Source organism: Gracilinanus agilis, chromosome 3 (genome assembly GCF_016433145.1).
Source record: "Gracilinanus agilis isolate LMUSP501 chromosome 3, AgileGrace, whole genome shotgun sequence".
Classification (NCBI taxonomy): Eukaryota; Metazoa; Chordata; class Mammalia; order Didelphimorphia; family Didelphidae; genus Gracilinanus; species Gracilinanus agilis.
The window spans coordinates 341,874,374-341,897,116 of record NC_058132.1 but is presented as its reverse complement, the minus strand read 5'-3'; the positions used below and the strand labels follow the sequence as shown (position 1 = coordinate 341,897,116).

At 37.2% G+C, this 22,743-nt stretch overlaps 1 protein-coding gene across 1 annotated transcript in view; it reads left to right on the top strand.

Annotated features, from left to right (window-relative positions):
- LOC123242359 (protein mono-ADP-ribosyltransferase PARP14-like) overlaps positions 1-19,910 on the top strand; it is a 92,417-nt gene extending 72,507 nt beyond the window's left edge. The window contains exons 11-17 of the mRNA XM_044670050.1: positions 1,819-1,881; positions 3,762-3,929; positions 7,515-7,772; positions 7,868-8,461; positions 13,292-13,425; positions 15,991-16,165; positions 19,396-19,910. Of these exons, the coding sequence (XP_044525985.1) occupies positions 1,819-1,881; positions 3,762-3,929; positions 7,515-7,772; positions 7,868-8,461; positions 13,292-13,425; positions 15,991-16,165; positions 19,396-19,685 (1,682 nt within the window). The 3' untranslated portion in view covers positions 19,686-19,910. The remainder of the gene's footprint in view (positions 1-1,818; positions 1,882-3,761; positions 3,930-7,514; positions 7,773-7,867; positions 8,462-13,291; positions 13,426-15,990; positions 16,166-19,395) is intronic.
- Positions 19,911-22,743: the final 2,833 nt, after the last annotated feature.

Below are 22,743 nucleotides of genomic sequence, written 5' to 3'. Positions count from 1 at the left end.
GATATTGTACCCCCAAATTATAGAAATGTTTTAGGCCAAACTAAGCAGGAAAATTCCTCTGCTTTGTATATTTAGAAATATCTTGAATCTCTAAAACTATGTTATCCAAAATTCCTTTCTGTATTACCTAGAATGCTTTTCCCTTTGTCCACGTTTGCGTGGTCACATTTTATTAAGTTCTGGGGCTCTGCCTCTCTCTTCCTCTTTTGCTCTTGCGAGGGGGCTGGGTTAAATAGCTGTCTTACCTTAGTTATTAATAAAAACTTTTAAAATATGATAGTTATTAGACATTAATTTTAAACTTCACAGCTTCCTTTGCATCCTTGTGACTACTAACCCTAAAATATCAAAAACAAAAAACAAAAAATTCCTGATAGGGGGCCCCTGGGTGGCTCAGTGGATTGAAAGTCAGACTCACAGATGGAAAGTTCTGGGTTCAAATCTGACCTCAGACACTTCCTAGCTGTGTGACCTGGGCATGTCATTTAGGCCCCATTGACTAGCCCTCACTACTCTTCTGCCTTAGAACCAATACCCAGTATTGATTCTAAGATGTAAAGTAAGGGTTAAAAAAAAACTCCTGATAAGAACCTGCCACATCAAAGGGAAAATCCCTTGAGAGAATTATCACCCTTGGATGATCCCCTAGGTTTCGAGAGGGGCACAGAGATACACCTTCCATTGGGATGTATCTAAGAAATCTATTTGTCCTCTAAACTATGAGGGTCACCACCTATGTCTTCAGCGCTGACCCTGGTCAGATGACCAACCCCCTCCCCCCCACCCCTCTTGTGCCTGAGTACATACCCTCCTTAAGTAACATATCACCTGTTGTAAAGAGTATAAAGACCCCAGAATTTATGTCCTCTGGGAGGTGGCTTTCCATCACTGCTGTCCCCTTGGCTGAATTCAACACTAAATTCTAAATTAATAAACTTCTCTATTTTTAAACCAAGTTTTGGAGTCTTGCATTCTTGCAAAGGGTATCTATCCCAAACCTAGGGGGTTCACCTCAAGCCCCCCACAACAATAGCTTTCTTTTTCTAGATGTTCATTAACTGTCTCTTTATTAATATATATGTCTCCAAGAATCACTATCAAGCTTACTGACCTATAAATCCACTTTTTAGTCTTTTGATTTAGTACATGCTGATTTCAGTTGGAAGCACTTAGATTCATTGTTTTATATAAATGGTTATTCACAGATATATTAAGAAAAAAGAACAAACATTTCTTTTACTACCTATAAGATTATCTAGACTGCAATCAATCTAGACTGCAAAACCCAGCCTGAATTTTAATTTCTGGGTTCTTGTGGCTCTCTTGCTTGACCCTCTGAGTCAAAAATTCTATACCTTTCACCAAGAATGGAAAAGAACAAATGCAGAAACCAAAATCTGAGGTCACTTGGCCTCAGAAGAGAGATTTCTTTAGGGATTTTCATCCTACAACAAGATCTCTCACTGGATCCCATAAGCAAGTGAGTCAACAAATGAGGAGAGGACATCAAGTTCTTGTAGAGTTTATTTTGAAAGAGAGGTCTCAAGATGCAGAATAAGACATACATTTTTAGACATGTCCAATATGTAAATTTGTTTTGTTTGACTGCATGTTATAAGAGTTTTGTTTTTCTTTTATTTTAATAGGATAAGCGTAGTAAAAGGAAGAGAAAACAAATGCTTGTTAATTGAAAAAAATATGTAAAAATAAATAAGCAAAATTAAGACAGTATAATGGATGATTTCTGCAATACTTCCAGTTCCTCTATTATATGATCCTTTAATTCATGTTCATCTCTACTATTATTCTCCTATCCAGGGGTTTCTAAAGCCATTTTAGATGCTGCTGGACCAGCTGTGGAATCAGAGTGTGCTATATTAGGTATGGTATTGATGCTTATGTTTTAGCCATAATCCAGGGTTAGGGAAATAACCAGAAGTGAGAAGGAATGGATGGAAGATAGGTCGGAAGAAAGAAGTCTTTTAGGAGGTGGTGTTCCATAGGAGAGGGATCCTACCATCAAGTTTATAATAATTTTCATTCAAAACTTCAGGGAATCTCATAAAAGACAATAGTGAACAATAACTACATGTAGTATGATTTGAAGTACTCATAACTCCATCTCCCATATCAATCTATTACAGTATTTAAAACTTTCTTCTTCCGCTTAAGACTTTATCTCTTGTTACTTGAAAAGGCATCAGAGGGGGCAGCTGGGTAGCTCAGTGGTTCGAGAGCCAGACCTAGAGACAGGAGGTCCTAGGTTCAAATCTGGCCTCAGACACTTCCCAGCTGTGTGACCCTGAGCAAGTCACTTGACCTCCATTGCCTACCCTTACCACTCTTCTGCCTTGGAGCCAATACACAGTATTGACTCCAAGATGGAAGGTAAGGGTTTAAAAAAAAAAAAGAAAAGGAAAGGCATCAGACACTATTGTATTCTCAGGACTATAACAATACAAATATGTATTTATACATATATGTAAATATATATAAATATATATATATAATGTAAATAAATAATAAATGTAAAACTTTGAATATCAACATGAAGAGGTAAGAAATGCTAATTCTAAGTGAAGTCTAATTGTCCAGTTTGTTACTATAATGTCAAAATTAAATGATACAACCCTTCCTTTTGTTAACAGATTAAGAAGCTGTTTGGGAATAATATATTTTTAAGGGGATTTGTTTGAGCATTTGTTGGGAAGGGCTTGCTGCATAAAAAGCAAAAACTAGTTTTTTTAGCATGAAATATTATACAGATTATCCTAGGAGCTACATAGAGTAACCAGATTGCTTAGGAGCTCTGCCCACAAGACTTCCCAGGTAGCCTTCCATGCTTTAGATCTTATCTATTCAACCTTGAAAAGATAATCATGGTCTCCAGATGTTTGAAGTCTTCTTATGTGGAAGAGGGATGAGATAATCCATTTATTTACAGAAGGAAAAACTTGAACCAATGGGGAAAAGTCCATACCACAAGATTGTAAGCCCCTTTGAGGGCAAAGGCTATCTTGCCTATCTTTGTATACAGCTTATTAACTATAACCACCATAAAATCATATATTTAGAGGTAGAGAAAATGTTAGTGGTCAACTCATTCAACTCCTTCGTCTTAACAGAAAGATTAAATGTCTTGCCTAAGATTAAACCAGTAATTGAGGCCAAACCCTCTGACTCCAAATCCATTGTTCTTTCCACTGTGCCACATTAGAGTTGCTGGTGGTTTGGGTGACGTAAATTTATCATAGGATTATGAACTTTAGAGCTGGAAGGAACCTCAGAGGCCTTCCAGTCCAACCCCTCCCATTTCCAGATGACTAAATTAAAGCCCAGAGAGGTTAAATGACTTGCCCAGAATCTCACAGGGGATAAATACCAAAGCTGGCATTTGAACCAAGGTCTCCTAACTCCAGAACCATTACTCTTTCCAGTGTACCATATTGCAACTGGTCAAAAAAGAAATGGGTTACTTTATAAATTAGTTGTCTTTCCATCTTGAGATGTTTAAGTAGTAGGTGGACAATCATATCAGTAATACTTTAGAAAATGTTTATATATAGAACAAAATTGTAATATATGATTCCTAAGGTCTCTTTCATCTTTGAGATTTGATAAGAATTTTAAGCTATCAAATGAGACATGCAATTTAGTAGTGTTGTTTTTGTCTTTTTTTGCCTTAAAGTATTCTATATTCTCAATTATCTAAATTTTAATTTAGCTGTTTTATGCCTTTGTATCTTCTTCCATTTCTTCAGCTGCAAAGTCCCATGAAAATTATATAATAACACAAGGTGGAAATCTAGGATGTAAGAAAATAATTCATGTTATTGGGGCATGTGATGTCAAAAGAACCATCACAGATGTCCTACAGGAATGTGAAAAGATGAAATACACATCCATTTCCCTCCCAGCCATTGGAACAGGTTTGTAATCTCCTATCAGAATTACTTTTTAAAATATCTACTATCCCCTAGACTACATATTCATTAATAAAGATAATAATTAAGGCTGAATCTATATGGGAGCGATAACAGTGGTGTTAATGTATTTTAGGCCTTGGCAATATTTTTTAACTCTCAATACCATGGTGCTTGTGAAAACTATTGGGTTTCATCTTTAGACTTAAGCTATGGATAAGCAAAAAAAGAAAAAGAAATAAAAGAATAAATTGGTAGAGTCAGAATAAAGGACAGAAGATGAAGGTAGTAAAGAGAGAGAAAAATGAAAAGAAAATAGGTGGATCCATTTTTCAATCTCACTGTCTCTTCTTTTGCATCCTTTCATTTTCTGTCTTTTCTCTAAGGCTTAACTTCTTGACTTCCTTCTCTTTTCTCCCTCCCCAATACATTTGCCCTAATATGAGAATTCAGTCATTCTCACGTCTTCAACTTCAACCTCCACACAAATGACTTTTTCGTCAGTAGCTCCAACTCCATGGTCAGCACCCATATCCCCTAGTCTTATATCTCCTTAATCTACAGATAATTGAATTTGATGCCACCTAAAACTTTTCAGGTCAATTACTGATCTTATCATAGAATCAGAATCATAGAATTTTTATAACTGTAAGGGATTGTATAATTTTAAGCCAATCCCACATTTGTATAATTCTAGGCCAGTGATGGGCAAACTATGGCCCTCGGGCCAGATGCAAATGTTCTATCCAGCTGCTGCTGCCTCCACCCCAGATCAAAGGAGCCTCCTCGCAGTAGCTACCCCTTCCCCCGCAGCTAGATATAATTATATTGGCCCACCTAAAGTTTTTTTCCTTTCCTTTGGCCCCCTCTTTAAAAAGTTTGCCCATCACTGTTCTAGACTAAAGTGATTTACCCAGGATCACACTTCTAGTAAGTTAGTAAGTGTCTAAGGTAGAATTTGAAGTCAAGCCTTCCTGAGATCAAGTTTTTGGTCCAGTGCTTGAAGCACTGCCCCCAAACAACTAGCTTTGTTCTAAGTCAAAAGTAGTACCATTTGGACTAAAACACTTTCCATAGATCTTTCCATAATCCCTCCCTACGAATAGGCAGCATTTTGCTTTTTCCTGTCAATAGTATCATTATTGTTCATTTCCTCATGAATACAATCCTATATGCCAGGATTAAATCCCATCTCTTTTTCTGCATTCTATCCCCCTTATCTTGGATTCTTCCACAGTCTTTCTCAGATTCAACTCTTCCTTTCAATCACCTCCACAGCCATTCACCCCAGTCCCTCATCACCTCATTCAAAGATTTACTACAGTAGTCTATTAGCTATTCTTTCCTTCCTTCATTTCCTCCAATGTACAGTCCTATATATATATTTTTATGTAGTCCTGTACACTTTTTATAATATTTATTCTTTTCGGGGGAGGAAATGTTAATGGCAAAGATAGTAATAATATTTCATTTAATCTTTTTTTTTTAATGGAAACCTTTTTTTTTTCTTACACAATGAACACTTTCCAACATACATACAAACAATCCCCCTAATAGAATATATTCCTAGGGAAAGAGTCTATCAATTGTTACCAGAAAGTAGGACTGTAACAGTATGGGACTAGCATTGATTTTATAATTGATCAGAGTTTTGTGGGCTCTCCTTGTTGACTTCATTTACTACGTAATAAAAATGCTATATATTGTTCTTTGCAACTAAGTGGCATAACAGGCACAGTACTGGCCTTGGATTCAGGATGACATCTTCCTGAGTTAAACTCCTGCTCCAGACACTTATTAGCTATATGACCCTGGGCAAGTCTATCTCTCTTTCCACCAAGCCAATTAGATGCCCCTAGGAAAAGAGTCTTTTACTCTTTCCCAAAAGATGCTCTTTCCCACTCATCTCAGCAGCTACTTTAGAACTTCTTTCTGTTCTTTAGGCATCCCATTGTACCCTTTCCCTTTGCCTCTCAGCTGAGGTTCTTACCTCATTCCTTACAGTATCTAGGCCAATAGCAAAGAGTTCCTCTTTCACACTGTTCTTCATCTGACAACTTCTTGACTTCATCTTCCATTATTTCCTCCCTTATTCTGTTAACTTGGAAAAAACACAAAACTATTAAATAGTCCAAAAAATCAAGTCTTTAATCAGGAGAGGGATAGGGTATGATGTTTAGGCCTCCACACAGTCATGAGCTTAAAACCACACAGAGCCAAAGGCTCTGGCTACTCTGGCTACCCTATCCCTGGGAGTGACACCATGCTAGATGACAGCTCTGAGGAACCATGAAAATTGGGGAAATTATATACCTCTTGGGGAATTGGGGACCAGGGAGTATGGTTGATGGCTTTACAATGGCTACAAAGAAATGAGAAGTTCCAGACGGGATTATCAGGGAGAGGCTGTTGCTTTACAATAGACACAAAAGGGAAAGATCCAGCCAAGGGCTAGGATACCTGAGAAAAGACTTTGACACTATGGGAGAAACTACCAGGACAAAAAGGGTACTTCACATCTGATTGAGTCTGCTAGCCTCCCTAAGGGGACCACCAAGTACTTTAAGGTCTTTTGTTACTCTGAAACAGTGAATCTGGGATCTCCAGACTCTCATGACAAGATCAAGCTTGGGGGTCTTTAGATCTCAAGTTGCTACAAACTTGGAGTCTCTAGATTCCAAGTTGACAACTCCAAGTCTCTCTGATAAAGAAGTGGCCTTCATTCTCTAAATAATAAGTGGTCAAAGGATATGAGACATTCCACAAGTGTCTTCCCACTTCAGTCCATTCCCCATTCAGTTGTTAAAGCCTAGGTCTGATCATGTTACTTCCCCCTCCTACTATGACTCAATAAACTCTGGTGGCTCCTTATCACCCTGACTTTTCATCTTTTGTTTGGCATTTAAATCCTTTCATAACCTGCCCACCCACCCCCAGTTGAGCTGTAGACTTTCTGAGAGCAGGAACTGTAGTTCTTCATAGGACCTAGAAGAGAGGGAGCTTTGTACACAATGTTTGAGATACTGCCAGTTTAACCAACAGTGATGATCATATTAGAGGAAGGAGTATTTATCCATTAAGAATCAAACCTATGGGGACAACTAGTTGGTTCAGTGGAATAAAAGATCTAGAGATAGAAGGTCCTGGGTTCAAATGTGGCCTCAGAGACTTCCTAGCTTTGTGTCTGTGGACAAGTCACTTTAACCCCCATTGCCTAACCCTTACTATTCTTCTGCCTTGGAACCAATACAAAGTATTGATTCTAAGATGGAAAGTAAGCATTTCAAAAAAAAGAATCAAAACTACCCACTTTTATTTATTTTTTTAAACCCTTAACTTCTGTGTATTGGCTCATAGGTGGAAAGGTGGGCAATGGGGGTCAAGTGACTTGCCCAGGGTCACACAGCTGGGAAGTAAGTGTGTGAGGCCAAATTTGAACCTAGGACCTCCTGTCTCTAGGCCTGACTCTCAATCCACTGAGCTACCCAGCTGCCCCTAAAACTACCCACTTTTAAATAGTAGTTTGGGAAAGACAGGAGAGTAAGAGAAAGGGGGAGTTTTTTTAATTGCTTTATTGTTTTGTTCTTTCAGGACAAGCCCAGCAGGACCCTACTAAAGTTGCTGAATCTATAATTGATGCCATTGAAAAATTTACCCAGAAAGGGTTTGGCCAATCAGTGAAAAAAGTGAAAGTGGTCATCTTCCAGCCACAATTACTGAAAGTGTTTGGTGATAGTTTGAAAAAAAGAATAAGCTCTATACCACCAATCTCAATCCCACCCCCAACCTCAGTCTCACAATCAACCCCAAGGACATATTTGTCCTCTATGCTACATAATTTGCTAAAATGTAAGTTTATAATTTTCTTAAAATGTATCTACCTTTGATTTTCCTTGAAAATATTTATGGCTACCTTCTCATGACATTATGATTTATTTTTAAAGCACTAGGTCTTTCAAGCCAGTCTGCCAAAAAACAAGGGCATTTTTTGGAAAATATAGAAAAATCAGCAACTTTCCAGGTGTGTGGTAAAAGCAAGGCAAATGTTAAAGACACTATCTCTTGGATAAAAAATTTGATTTTAATGGAACAAAACACATATGTTTCCTCTGATGAGTCCATCCTAGATTTTGGTGAAAATGAATACTCTGAAATGAATATGCTACAAAAAAAGCTACCTATCCAGATTGACATTAAATCTGGAGGGTCTCAGATCGAGGTCTCAGGACCTTCCAAAGATGTGTTAAAGACCTCCCAGAAGATTGAGGAAATGATCAAAAGAATTCGGACCCGTAAAGATGAGGCATATAAAGCAGAACTGTTGAGTCAAATCATCCAGTGGCACTATAATGACAATGGTGTTTTTAAGCCTTTTGACAAAATAACTAATCGGCATTTAGAGGATGCAAAGGAAGAAAAGAAAAATAGCATTGATGTTGAAATTGAGGGTGAAATCTACACAGTGGACTTTTCCACCAACCAGGCTACAAATAGAAAGGGACACAGTTTGCCTGTTGACCGTTTCAAAATGTCTGAAGGTAGGTTCAACGACTTATTTCTTTTAGGTCTCTCTTTCTCTGCCTCTCTGTCTTTCTCTGCCTTTGTCTCTCTGACTCTTACTCTTTCTCTCTGCCTCTCTCTGTCTAACTTTCTTTCTGTCTCTCCATCTCCCTGAGCCTCTTTGTCTCTCTTTATATCTCTCTGCCTCTCTCTATCTTCCTCTCAGTCTCTCTTTCTATCTCTCTCTGTTTCTGTCTCTTTCTCCTCTCCCTCTTCCTCTCTCTCTGTCATTTTCTGTCATTCAGGTGATAAACATTTATCAAGTACTTACTATTTGTCCAGGTACTGTGCTAAGCTAGTAGGGGAACAAAGAAGACAATAGACAGTCCTGTTCTCAAAAAATGAAAATGAAAAAAGCTTAATTGTTGAATTATTAAAATTAATAAGCTGGAGAAAATCAGCAGAAGGAAATCACTAAAATTAAGGGCACTCAGTAAAAGTTTCCTAAGAAAAGTGGGATTTTAACTGGGTATTGGAGGATGCCAGGGAATCCAGGAGACAGATGAGAAGGAAGAAAATCCATGCATGAGGGACATCCAGTGAAAATGCCCTGAGTCTGTAGTTTCTGTCTCTGTCTCTGTCTTTCTCTCTTTCTCCATTCTCCTTTTCTCTCAGGATTGATTGAGCACTATTCTGAGTCTAGTACTGTTTTGGGCACCAAAGCAAAAATATCAAACAAGTGATGCCCAAAACACTACCACGTGCCCAGTACTAGATAAATGGGAAATATTTAACAAAATAAATAAAAATGCAAAAAGTCTAGATCATTTTAATAAGTGATTTTCTAAATCAATATGCGGTCTGCAGGGATCCTTATGTACATTTTAGTGGTCCCAATTTCTATTGGAGCTCGACAGCACTGATTTTGACTAAAAAAAAAAACTAAAAACTAAAAAAAAAAGTCCCTCTTAACTCTAACACAGTGATGGGCAACCTTTTGAGTGTGGTGTATCAAAATTCACCAAAAAAACGAGCATAACTTGGGTGGTGTGTCACTTTGAGGAAAAAACCATAATTTCACAACATTTATAGTTTAAATAACAAAAATTTATCATTGTAATATATAACTGTATTTAATAAACCAAAATAGGTAAATTAATATAGGTAGAACTGTCATCTATAGTGCCAGAGTGTCTACACTACAGCAAATGTTTCATCCTCGACATGTGGCCTCATACTTCTCTGTATGCGGCCTCATGTGGCCACGTGTCATCAAAAATGGCTACACATGTCAGTGCTGACATACATTTCGTAAGTTTGCCATCACCGCTCTAACATGACATCCCTTTTTTTTTATTAATTCCTTGGACTTAAAACCTGGCATCTCATTAAAATACAAATACTCCCAAGAGGAATAAAACTAATTTATTTCAGACATCCACTCCTTGGTAAGCTGCTGGATATATAACCATTTCCTCCAGTTTAAATTAATAAATTAGCTTTCTGCTTAATAACCCAATCTCTGCTCAGTTCTCCTTTAATCAATCTTAAAGATAACTACAAAAACTGATTTCTTCTACAAAAACCTATAAAGATCAAGTGTCTGGACCTGGCAACACGTCCTAGCTGTGTGACCCTAGGCAAGTCATTTAACCTTCATTACCTAGCCCTTACCTTCTATTTTGGATACCCAGTAGTATTCTAAGACAGCAGGTAAGGATTTTTTTTAAAGAAAGAAAAAGCACTAATTCTGGAGTCAGTCAACCTGGATTCAAGTCTACTACTGCTTACCTACTACATGAACACAGGCCAGTCATTTACCTTTCCTTGGCCTCAGTTTTCTCATCCATGTAAAATGAAACTTTTGGACTAAATGGCTTCTGAGATCCCTTGCTAAATCTTTGGTCCTGACCATAAGGTATTTCACAGTTTGGCTTATGACTGGCTCTTTACTGGAAAAATTTCTGCTATAGTCAGTGAAAAGTGAAATACAGTTACAAAAATAAACCAAATGCCAGAATATAGGAAAAGAAGTGATTAATAAAAAGATCAGAAAGAAAATTAGACAAATAGGTCAGGAAAGTGAAATCTTCCAAGAGTGAGAATAAGAAGAATCCTTGCCCAGAATGCCCCATTCATAAGTCAAGAACAGATTAAAAACCCCAGACTCTATGAGCAGCAGTTATTACTGTGGGGTCTATGAACTTGGGTTTTTTATAAAAAATATTTAGATCATTGTGTTTCTTTTTTTCCTTTTTTCCCCTTAAATTTTATTTTTGAAGTCATGCAAAACACACATCCATTCTGGTCGTTGCTGTACGAGCACACTCCTACATAACCAAAACCCCAAAATAAAACCATCTATACACTGATGTGAAAGATGACTCCAACAGTTCTGACTCTGGAGGTGGCTAGCATTCCCCATCATGTCTTTCAGGATTGTCTCAGATCATTGTACTGCTGAGAGTAGCCAAGTTTTCATAGATAATCATTGTATAATATTGCTATTATTGTGTACAGTGTTCTCCTGGTTCTGCTTATTTTGCTCTGCGTCAGTTCATATAGATCTTTCCAGCTCCTTCTGAAATCATCTTGCTTATAATTTCTTATAGCACAATATAGCCATTCCCCAGTTGATGGACATCCCCTCAATTTCCAATTTCTTGCCACTACAAAAAGAGCTACTATAAATATTTTTGTACTAGAAGGTCCTTTCTCCCTTTTTTATTATCTTTTTGGGATACAGACCCAATAGTGGTATTACTTGATCAAAGAGTATGCACAGTTTTATAGCCCTTTGGACACAATTCCAAATTGCCCTCCAGAATGGTTGTATCAATTCACAACTCTACCAACAACACATTAGTGTCCAATTTTGCCACATTCCCTCCAACATTTACCACTTTTCTTTATTTCCATGTTGATCATTGTATTTCAACATAATTGGTTTTTGCAATTCTAATATTTTATTGTAGGCATTTGGAAAAATTATCCTAAGAAGGGGTTAATAGCTGTTGTCAGATTACAAAAGGGGCCTATTGGCAACAGTAGGATTTGAACCCAGGTTGTGTGACTAGAGTTAGTGCTTTTTCTTCCTTCCTTTCTTCTTCCTTCCTTCCTTCTTTTCTTCCTTCTTTCCTTCCTTCCTCTTTCCCTCCCTTCCTTCCTCCCTCCCTCCCTCTCTTTTTTCTTTCTTTCTTTCTTTCTTTCTTTCTTTCTTTCTTTCTTTCTTTCGTTCTTTCATCCTTACCTTCTGTCTTAGAATTAATATTAGGTATCCAAGAATGGTAAAGACTAGGCAATGGGGGTTAAATGATTTGCTTTGGGTCACACTGCTAGGAAGTGTCTGAGGCCAGTATTGAACCCAGAACCTCCTTTATTCAGCATCTACTACTTACCAAACACTGGAATAAGCCCAAGTGATACAAAAAGAGGTAACAGGCAGTCCCTGCTTTCAAGGAATTTACAGTTTAATGGCCTGCCACAGAAAAGGTTAAGCAGAGGTGGAAGAAGATTCTTGATCATCAAAGACTGAGCCATCCAGGAAGAAGATCCAACTAAGCTAATTTAACCAAGGAACCAGCCAATTTAAAGAGAGATGGGCAATATAAAATGGAAGAACAAATTCCAGGGGCCAGAGTATGGGTAGCCTTCTAGGTGAGAGGTGAAGGAGGCAGCTAGGTCTATAACCCAGGGAAAGATAACTTTGGAGGCTAGACTGAAGAAAAAGTGTTTTCTTGTTAAAAGTTTAAAGAATAGAGGCAGCTAGGCACCACAGTGGGTAGAGCACCAGGCCTGGAGTTGAAATGATCTGTGTTCAAATCAAATGTGACCTCAGACATTTCCTAGCTGTGTGGCCCTCAGCAAGTCACTTACTCCCAACTGCCTAGCCTTTTCTGCTCTTCTGTCTTAAAACATATATTAAGACAGAAGGTGAGAGAGAGAGAGAGAGAGAGAGAGAGAGAGAGAGAGAGAGAAGATGTGAAAGAGGGAAGGAAATAAATAAATATTTTTAAAGTATACTGTGTAAGCACTTTACAAATATTCCATTTGATCTTCACCATAACCCTGCAAGGTAAATGCTGTTATTATCATTGTTTTTCAGTTGAGATAACTGAGGCAGACAGACATTAAGTGACTTGCCCAGAGTCACACATCTCATAAAGTTTTTGAGGCTGGATTTGAACTTGTATCTTCCTGATTCCAAGCCCAGTGCTTTAGTCACTGCCCCATCTAGTTGCCTATGAAATATTTCAGGAAGAAGAGCTCTAAATGAATTTTGTGTGTTAGTGTTTTGAAATAAAGCAGCAATTTCATTCAATTTGATTTAAAATTTTTGAAGGAAATAATTGAATGAGGAAAGGCAACATGGTGTAGAAGATAGTTTTGGACTTGGAGTCAAGAAGATATAGGTCCCTATCTTGCTTCAAACACTTAGTAGCTGTGTGGCTCTGGGTAAGCCACTTAAATGCCCCAAATCAACTCTCTTAGGCTAAATTATAGATGGGATGCAATCTATATTGGTGTTACAGGTGAAGTAACAGATTTATGATGCATTTGATGCATTCAGTTGTTAATATAGTGCATGTTTATTGATGGCAAGGCAATCAGAACAAGTCAATACATACTCAAGAGGGTCCCATGGGCATATGGTTTGTTTTGTCTTATTAGTATGATATTTTCATATAATGGGTATTTAATTAATGTTTATGAAATTGAATTGAAGTCTCAAAACCTAACATTAAGAGAATGAAACAGAATCCAGATGCCATTTTGTTTTTTTAGAGAGCCCTAGAAATTTAGATTGTATACTTCTCTTGTTCCATATGGAAGGAAATTAATAATTTCCCCAAATGTTTTTCTTTCAGTTGAGATCCCTCCTCACTGGTTTAACATGAAAAACCAGAACCTCCTTTTGGTGGATTTAAAACCAGGAGATCCAGAATTCAAAAAAGTAAATGATGAGTTTTTTAAGACCTGTACTAACTTCAAAATAGAGAAGGTAAACCTACTTTTTATCCTCTGCTGTGACCTCTAAACCTCCATCCCTTGGTACTTTATCAGACCATTTCCCCTGTTCTTCATATCTTCATATTTTCCCTCTCAAACCCTCCCTTCTTCCAAACATTCTTGTTATTGTTAATGGCTGCCATTCTCCTACTCTTACAGGTGTGCAGCCACAGCATTTTCCTTGACTAGCATTGATTCTAAGATGGAAGTTAAGGGTTTTAAAAATTAAAAATTAAAAAAATAAAAAATAAAAAGAATAGCCACCATTCAGTGCTTTCTAATTCAGAATAGACAAAGTACACCCACCTAATTATGATTTGCTTTGGAGCTATTCTTCTCTTTATCAACCCATTCCTTCCCATTTCTGTTGGGTTTTGATTCTTCTTATAACTACAGATTAAGTTAGGGGCAGAGTTTGGATTGAGCAAAGAGGCAATTGAAATTTCCAAAGCCCAGTTTCATTGAAGTGGCCTATCTTGCAAATGAGAAAGAATGTTAGCAAGACTGATAATTCTTGAAAATTATTACCAGCCTTGTATATCCATAATATTTAAGTCTCCATACAGGTGTTATAACTCATTTACAAATAGACATCAGCCCTGCTTTCCCTCCCCAGTGCCTTAAAAATAAAGAGACACAATAATAAACGTAAAATATTAGACTTTTGTTCAGTTGGTATTTTCCTTTTTTACTTACAAAAAACAAATTTCCTTTTAAAATATCAGTAATGTACCAAATAGTAACAAAGCTAAGGGGAAATAAAATTAAAACAGCTTGCTATCATGAAATTTACACCACTCAGACAAGTTTTTGTCTGCCAAAGCATGCTTATTATTATGTCTTATTTTCCATTTATCAAAGACAAGCGCAACCTTGTTTTTCTTCCACTTTATCTAGTTTACCCTACAGTAGTGATTCCCAAAGTAGGCGCTGCCTCCTGGTGGGAGCTGCAGCGATCCAGGATGGCGGTGATGGCCACACTTTTTTTGTATTACATTCTATTCTGAGCTCAATAAATAGTTTCATAATTTCTAGGGGGCACTAAGTAATATTTTTTTCTGGAAAGGGGGCGGTAGGCCAAAAAAGTTTGGGAACCACTGCACTACAGCTATGTCTAGCTCATTATCAAACTCATGATGACCTCTTGAGTATTTAACTTTGGGGAACAGAAGAAGCTTAGCAAGTTGTTAGAACTTGGTAGCTATGAGAAGTGAGCTAGAATCATTAACCCTACCTCTTCTGAATTCTATACACAAACTTAAGAGCAATGAGTAGGTATATTATGATCATGGACCTAGATCAAACTGGGTTTTTAATTGGCATTTTCAAATTAGAACACTGTTCAACATTTGTCCTTGAGCTTTGGGAGCTCAGTGATTATATGTTATTGTATGTTTGTGTGTATGTGTCTTAAGGGTGGAGGAGAATAACTTTTCCTAATCTTTAACAAACATTGACTGTCAAAAAGGAGTTAAAAAACCATTCAACCGTATCATTTGACATTTGGTATGGTAGATATACCCTCTTACCTAGTATACTGAAAATGGCAAAAATAGATAGTGTGGTATAATGGATAGAGAACTTGTTTTGTAGTCAAGCAGACTTTGTTTCCAGCTATACCTCCCACATCTATAGACTATATCAGTGGTGGCAAACCTATGGCATGTGTGCCAGAGCTGGCATGCAGAGTGCTCTTTGTGGGCACATGGCTGCCCCCCTCTTCCTGCCCAGTTCGTTACTAGAAAGGTAAAGGAGTTCAGGTGGAGCTGCTCCCCTCCCCCTCTCCACCTTGCCTGATGACATTTTTTTCACATCCCCTGCTCCTCTGCCCAGCAACCAATGGGAACATATGGGGTGGTGGGGTAAGTTGGGTGGCTCATAGGAAGCAGAGCTGGAGGGGAGCAGAGCTCTCAGGCCACTCCCCTCACCCTCTCTACACTTACTGAAGACATTCCTCACTTCACCCACCCTTCTACCCAGCAGCCCAGTGGGATCACTTTCTCCCTCCCCTGTGTGGGGTGTGAGGAGGGGTATGCCCAGCACTTGGTGTTGGGGAGAGACATAGCACTCCTTCTCCAAAAGTTTTGCCATCACTGGACTATATTATACCAGGCAATTCACTATCTCTCAGTGTCCCAAGCAACTCTCTAAGGCTATGTGTTTGAACATAAGTTTATTGGTTCATTTATTGGTTCATGTAAGTTCATTTATTGGTAAAGGAAATTCTTCACCAGGATTGACCTATCCTGAAGAAATTAGATATGCAATTCAAAACAAAATCTACACAGAGTGACAAAATTAGGAAATATTTCTTTTCAAAACATGATTTTACAAAACTCTAGTTTTAGAAAGTTTTCTGGATATAAGAATATATCTGAAAAACAAAATCAATAACACTCAACTTCATGTTTATTATTTTGTGCTCAAAGGCAAAACTGCCCTACACAAAATCTAAAATGGTTTCCTATGGATTGATCAATTTAAATCCTTTTCCTCGCATATTCCATGCCTAACACAATGCTCATTTTCAAAGTGATTTTCCTTTTCTAATTTGTAGATTCAAAGGATTCAGAACATAAAGCTTTGGAATTATTATAAGACAAGGAAAATATTAATGGATAAACAAAATGTACAAAAAAATAATGAAAGATGCCTCTTCCATGGGACAGATGTTGATTCATTATCACATGTCAATAGTCAAGGCTTTAATCGTGTTTATGCTGGGAAAAATGGTAAGTAAAGCGGCAGATAGCTTGTTTGCTTCAAAAAGTTTGAAGATAGAATTGAGGGAGGAAACAAGAAAAAAAAAGTCTGCTCTTTCCTCAGCTTCTCTTGAAGATTAACAGAAACTGTGACGTATCCTGTTTGCTTCTTTACCCAAACAATTTTGCTGTTCCGAATTTTGAAAAAAAGGCCAGTTATTATTAGAAATAAATGTAAATTTAAATTGAAAAAAAAAAAGTTTGAAGGTGAGATGTGGCTTTCACATTACTCCATTAGCACCTGAACAATTTGAAAAGTGTCAGCTTGGAACCTGTTTTCTTTCTCAATCAAGATTTATTAAGGACATATTGTGTGCTAGGCACCATACTAAGCACTGGAGATACCAACATACACACACACACACAGAGTCCCTGCCCTCAAGGACCTTATAATCTAATGGGAGAAAATTTACAAAAGGAAACTGAAAAGGGGAAGGAGGGATGCTGGAATAGTAACAGAAGTCCCAACATAGTGTAACCAGGTAAGAAATGAGGAACTATCTGAGCTGAGCTCCCTCAATTAAATGGAGATTCAGTTCATGGCCCCACCTTCCAATCAGAGAGGCAGAGGGTAGCAATGAGATGGAGTGCCAAGGTTTATGAGATTTTACAAAAGGATGAGGTTATTTCAATATTGAACTCCTGGAGCGTGGTGAAGTCAGTCAGAGAAGTCCCAAAGGAATGAAGCCAGGTTAGAATGGATGATTGTAGTGTCTCTACACACTGCACTGAGTTGATCCATCAAATCATAAATCTTGGATAGGCATGATTGCTGAAAAATAAAGTGTTTTGTTCAGAAATGAACAATATTGTATTCCACAGCACTTTCGGTTATCTTACACCAGGCATGTGTGTGCACACACACGCCATGGTTTTTTGTTGTTGTTGTTGTTGTTTTTTGTCATCAACAGCCTTTCCCTGATGATATATGGCTATGAGTGATAGATCATAATATTCTCCAAATGATCAAAGTTATGGGCATCTCAGAAGACAGTAGAGAGACACATGATGGGTGTAAAAAGGCTCTGGTCAACAATAACTTACAGCAGTGCCATCAAACTCAAATAGAAATGGATTTCTGCAGCCACATATTGACTTAGAAAACCCCAAATTAAGTATCTAAGGTGGAGTTTCCCTATTAAGTTTTATTCTGGTTCTGGCTGCTCTCCAGAGTATTGTTGACCACTGGCCCAAAGGGCTGCAAAGTTGACAGCTCTGACTTACATTCAAGATATGTGTGTCATCAGAGATATCATCCTGGAACTTTATGATCAGGAAAGGACGTGGAACAGCATGTAGAAGTTGGGAATAAACCTATGGATAGTTATGATACTTCATTAGTGCCCACAGATAGTAGGAAAGACCTATAAGAAGACCTCCAACTTGTTAGATAGATCCCCAAAGGATCCACAGAAGACCCAAGTGAGGAGATTTATGGGAGGATGTGAATAAGAATTAAAAAGAATGACAAGGTCTTCATGAGTTGTAATCTGTACCACTAAAGAGGATATCCATATTAGTGATAAAAGATTTAAAGATTTAGAGCTAGAAGGGACCTTCAAGTGGATCCAACCCCCTCATTTTCTTTCTTTCTTTTTTTTAACCCTTGCCTTCCATCTTAGAATCAATGCTAAGTATCAGTTCTAAGACAGAAGAATGGTAAATGCTAGGCAGTTGGGCTTAAGTGACTTGCCCAGGGTCATACAACTAGGAAGTATCTGAGGTCAGATTTTAACCCAGGACCTTCCATCTTCAGACTTGCCTCCCAATCCATTGAGCCACCTACCTGTCCCCTAATCCTCTCATTTTACAGATGAGAAATATGTGGAACAGAGAAGCTCAGTAGTTTTCTGAGGATCACATAGCTGGTAGGTTTTTGAGTCAGAATTTAAACCTAGGTCTTCCTGACTCTTTGTCCTGTTTTTTTCATCTACACTATTCTTAACTACCCCATCCTGCAACATTTCCAAAATATCCTCAACTCTAGAAAGTATGGATGATTCCTAGGTTGTAGCCAAAATACCAACATACATAGTGATATAAACCTAAAGGGAATGTAATTTCAATGGTCGATCAAGTGACTTCTATTTGGCATTTTTTCCTTTTGTGTGTACTTGGCACAATTTATCCTTTCCCACTGCAGTAAATTAATAGTTATTTCCAAAGCTGATTTTTTAAAAAAATTATTGATATATTTTATTTTGTGGTGATACAATGATAGTTCTCAACAAATGCATTAAAACAAAACCCACAGAGAACATTCACCAATGCATCCTATTTCTGAATTCTCAACAGAATGGAAGGCTTTCATTTTCACAGTATGATACTGCCCCATGTATCCAATCTATTTCCAAGTCTTTTCTAGCTTCACAATATCTCTCCTCTACCTCCCCATCTCTTCACTCACCCAGCCAACATCCTGGTATGGGTCTTCATCACGTCACTCCTGGATAGTTGCAATAGCCTTCGGGTTCATCTCCCAGCCTTAAGTATCCACTTCAATTCATAAAGCTCAGGTCTAACAGTGTCACCTCTCTACTCAGTGAACACTAGTGACTCCACGGTATCTCCAGAATCAAATAAAAAAATGCTTCATTTGCATTTAAAACCCTTTACAATCCAGCTTTTCCCTATCTTTTCTGTCTTTCTTTTTTTTTTTTTTTTTAACCCTTAACTTCTGTCTTGGAATCAATACTTTGTATTATCAATGGGAGTTAAGTGATTTGCCCAGGATCTTACAGCTAGAAAGTATCTGAAGCCAGATTTGAACCTAGGACTGTCCATCTCTAGGCCTGGCTCTCAAACCACTGAGCCACTGAGCTGCTCCCTTTCTCTATCTTCTCAATCTTTTATTTTGTTTCCTTCCACACACTGAACAGTTTAACTTGTCCACTGACCAAACATTTATTCTAGATTTCCTGTATATTATGGTCCCTCTACATTGGCTTCCTTGTGTAAATTATTATACTAGAGTCTAGAGGATGTAATGATTAAAAGAGTAAAGACTTAATCCTTAAGGAATTTTAGTGGCGGGATGAGGAGTTATATACATGAACAATTTAAGATGAAAGATTAAATGTGATGAATGCAAAGAGAAAATCCCAACAAAATAGCCATGTGTTCAGGTATCATCATATTTGGTATAATAGTATCCATTTCATAATCTTAATTTTTACAAAGGTTTTGTCCTCTTTTCACAGCTACAGCATTTGGAAAAGGAACCTATTTTGCTGTCAATGCTAACTATTCAAGTGATGATATATACTCCAAACCAGACCAAAATGGGAAGAAATATATGTACTATGTGCGAGTACTTACTGGAGAGTATACTGTGGGAAATCCAGCATACCTTGTCCCTCCACCAAAGAATGCTCAAAATTCTGATGTTCTCTATGACAGCGTCACTGACGATAAACAAAATCCATCATTATTTGTCATATTTTATGACAATCAGTCTTACCCAGAGTACCTCATTACTTTCAGGAAGTAACATACATACAAGAGATATCCTTTACCTACTTAGTTGTAGCATTTTTTAGACTTTGATGCATTTTTTTAGACCAGGATATTCATTCTCATTACTGAAATTACTTTTTACATTATGCCAATATGATTTTTAATATATACTTTTCATGAGTTAACTGAAAGCAAGAGTCGTTAGTTATTAATTTCAAGGTATTTTCCTAGATCAGGATTCATCCTCACTTTTGAAATTAGTCCTTTCCCACTACATTGCTGTGGTTTTTAATATATTTGAGACAATCAATGACACTGAAGTCATGAGGACTTAAACCAGAAAAACTGGATGTCAGACATGAGTAAGAATGAAAACCAAATTCTTCTCCTCAAGGAGTAGATGAGAAATTAAACTAGTCCTAATAAAGGCAGGAGATAGAACTCTGGGAGTCCCAGTTTGCCTTCTAAAAGTGCCCAATTTCTTTCCCTATAGAATCATAGTATATGTAGAATGATGGATAAAGAAAGAGGATAGTATATTGATATCATGTGGAGAGAGAGACAGAGAGACAAAGAGAGTCTATAGTGCTAATAGGTAGTATAGTGATGGGGTTGCTTTTCCTAGAACACATTGAGACCATATTGAAATGAGAAAAAATGGTTCTTTTTCTTTTTAACCCTTATTTTCTGTCCTAATTAACAACTCTAAGACAGAAGGGCAAGAGCTAGACAAACAGGATTAAGTGACTTTCCCAGAGTCATATAGCTAGAAAATGTCTCAGGCCAGATTTGAGCCCAGGTCCTACCAACTTCTGGTGAAGAGTACTTCTTTTTAAGCAAGTAGGATTGCTCTTGTACATCTAGAAGAATTAGAAATCTAAATGTCCTGAGGAACAAAACCCAGCATCCCAAGTGAAATGAATGAATCTCAGAATTACAGATCTAGGAGGACACCCAGAGGTCATCTAGATCTGATGGTAGAATCCCCACTGTAGTATCCAAAATTCATGGACATCCAGACTCTCATGGGGATATCATTAAAAATAACAGATAGTATTTAAATAGCACTTCAAGGTTTGCAAAACATTTTAAAGGTTTCATCTCATTTGATAATGACAAGCCTAGGAGATATGTGCTATTTTCCTCATTTTGTAGATGAATAAATTGAGGTTCAAAGACATTAAATGACTTGCCCAGGCACACATCACCAATAAGTATCCAAGGCAGGATTTGAACTCAGATCTTATTGGGCCAAAGTCCCATGCTTTTCCCATTACATAGCCTTGCTACCTTACAATTACTTTACAATGACCATCTCTTCTAAACTAGAACAAAGATCAGAGCTCTTTCCTACTATTGAACCTAAATTATCCCTTTTCCACATTAATGCAGACTCTTTCTCTGGAGTCTACTCTAATGCCTTTTCCTTATGACAGCTCTTTAAAGACCACCACCATTTACCTTGTCTTCCCTGCTTATGACTGCTTGCAGGCACATTTAAAATACATACCTATATGTTTTAGAGAAATGATCAATCTGCCATGTGGGGGAGTAAGTCCCTCAACAGTAGCTCCTTACACCAACAAAATCATAGACTGAGTCAAAAACAAATAAAAAAGTTTATACTATTGAACAATAGATCATTAAATAACCTTTGAGCTGACTCTGAGTGTACTTAGGCTATCCATAAAAGAATAAGTCTTCATTTTCCAGCTAGCTTCCATTGATTTGGAGGTAATATAACCAGTTTGTTGGAGGTAATATAACCAGGACCTTCACTTAGGCATATCCAGTTATATGTTGGTAAATGTTTAGCAACTTGCACCCATAAATCACTTTTAAGTTTAATCCACATTGTTAACATTTTTCTATCACTTTCTTAAACCTAGACAGTCAAGAAAACAATAAATGTACAATAAATAAATAAAAATCAATTTGTAATATTTGTCAGTTTCTAAGATATAAATTGAAGTTCATAATGAAAAATTAACAATTATCTCTCCCACACTGATTCAAGCTTGTTCTAGCAAATCCCTAGTATATTCCTCCTGATTCCCAAGTCAGGTCATTATTAAATTTGCAAACAAAAAGAGAAAAGATTCCACTTAAATCCATTAAATTTAAATGTACATTTCCAGGTTGATTTAGAGAGCAATATTGGACTAGGAAGGCCAGGTCCCCAACTCTACCTCAAGGCTATAATCATCAAAACAATTTGGTACCAGATAAGAAATAGATCTGTGGAATAAGTTAAGTATATTATATGCAGAAGCAAATGAGCACAATAGCCTAGTTTTTGATAAACCCAAATGTCACAACTACTAGGGGACAAGAACTCATTCAAAAAACTTTTGGAAAAGCTGGAAAATCAACTGGCATAAACAAGATATAAAGTAATTTTTCATACCACATAACAGGATAAATTCAAAAAGGAAACATGATTTAGACATAAAGAGTGACATCATAAGCAAATTAGTAGACCAAGAAAGAAATTACTTGTCAAATCTATGGATAATGGAAGAGTTTATGTCCAAACAAGAGACAGAGAAGTTCATAGGAGGTAAATGGATAGTTTTAATTACATTAAATTTTAAAGGTTTTGCACAAACAAAATCAGTGTAGCTAAAATGAGAAGAAAAGCAGGAAACTGAAAATCTATGCAGTAGATCTCTAATAAAAGTCTCATTTCTAAAATTTTTAGGGAATTGAGTAAATTTTAAAAGAAAAAGAGGCATTTCCCCAATTGCTGAAAGGTCAAAGGATATGAATAGGCAGTTTTCAGAGAAAGAAATCCAATATCAATAGCCATTTGAAAAATACTCTAAATTACAAATAATTAGGAAATAATCAGAAAAATAGAGAAATGTAAATTAAAACAACTCTGAGGTACTATTTCACACTCATCAGATTGGCCAACATTACAGACAAGGAAAATGACAAACACCAGAAGGGAAGCTGAAAAATGGGTATGTTAGTGCATCATTGGTAAAATTATGAATTAGCCTAATCATTCTGGAGAGCTATTAAAAATGTATATACCAGGGGCAGCTGGGTGGCTTAGTAGATTGAGAGCCAGGCCTAGAGACAGGAGG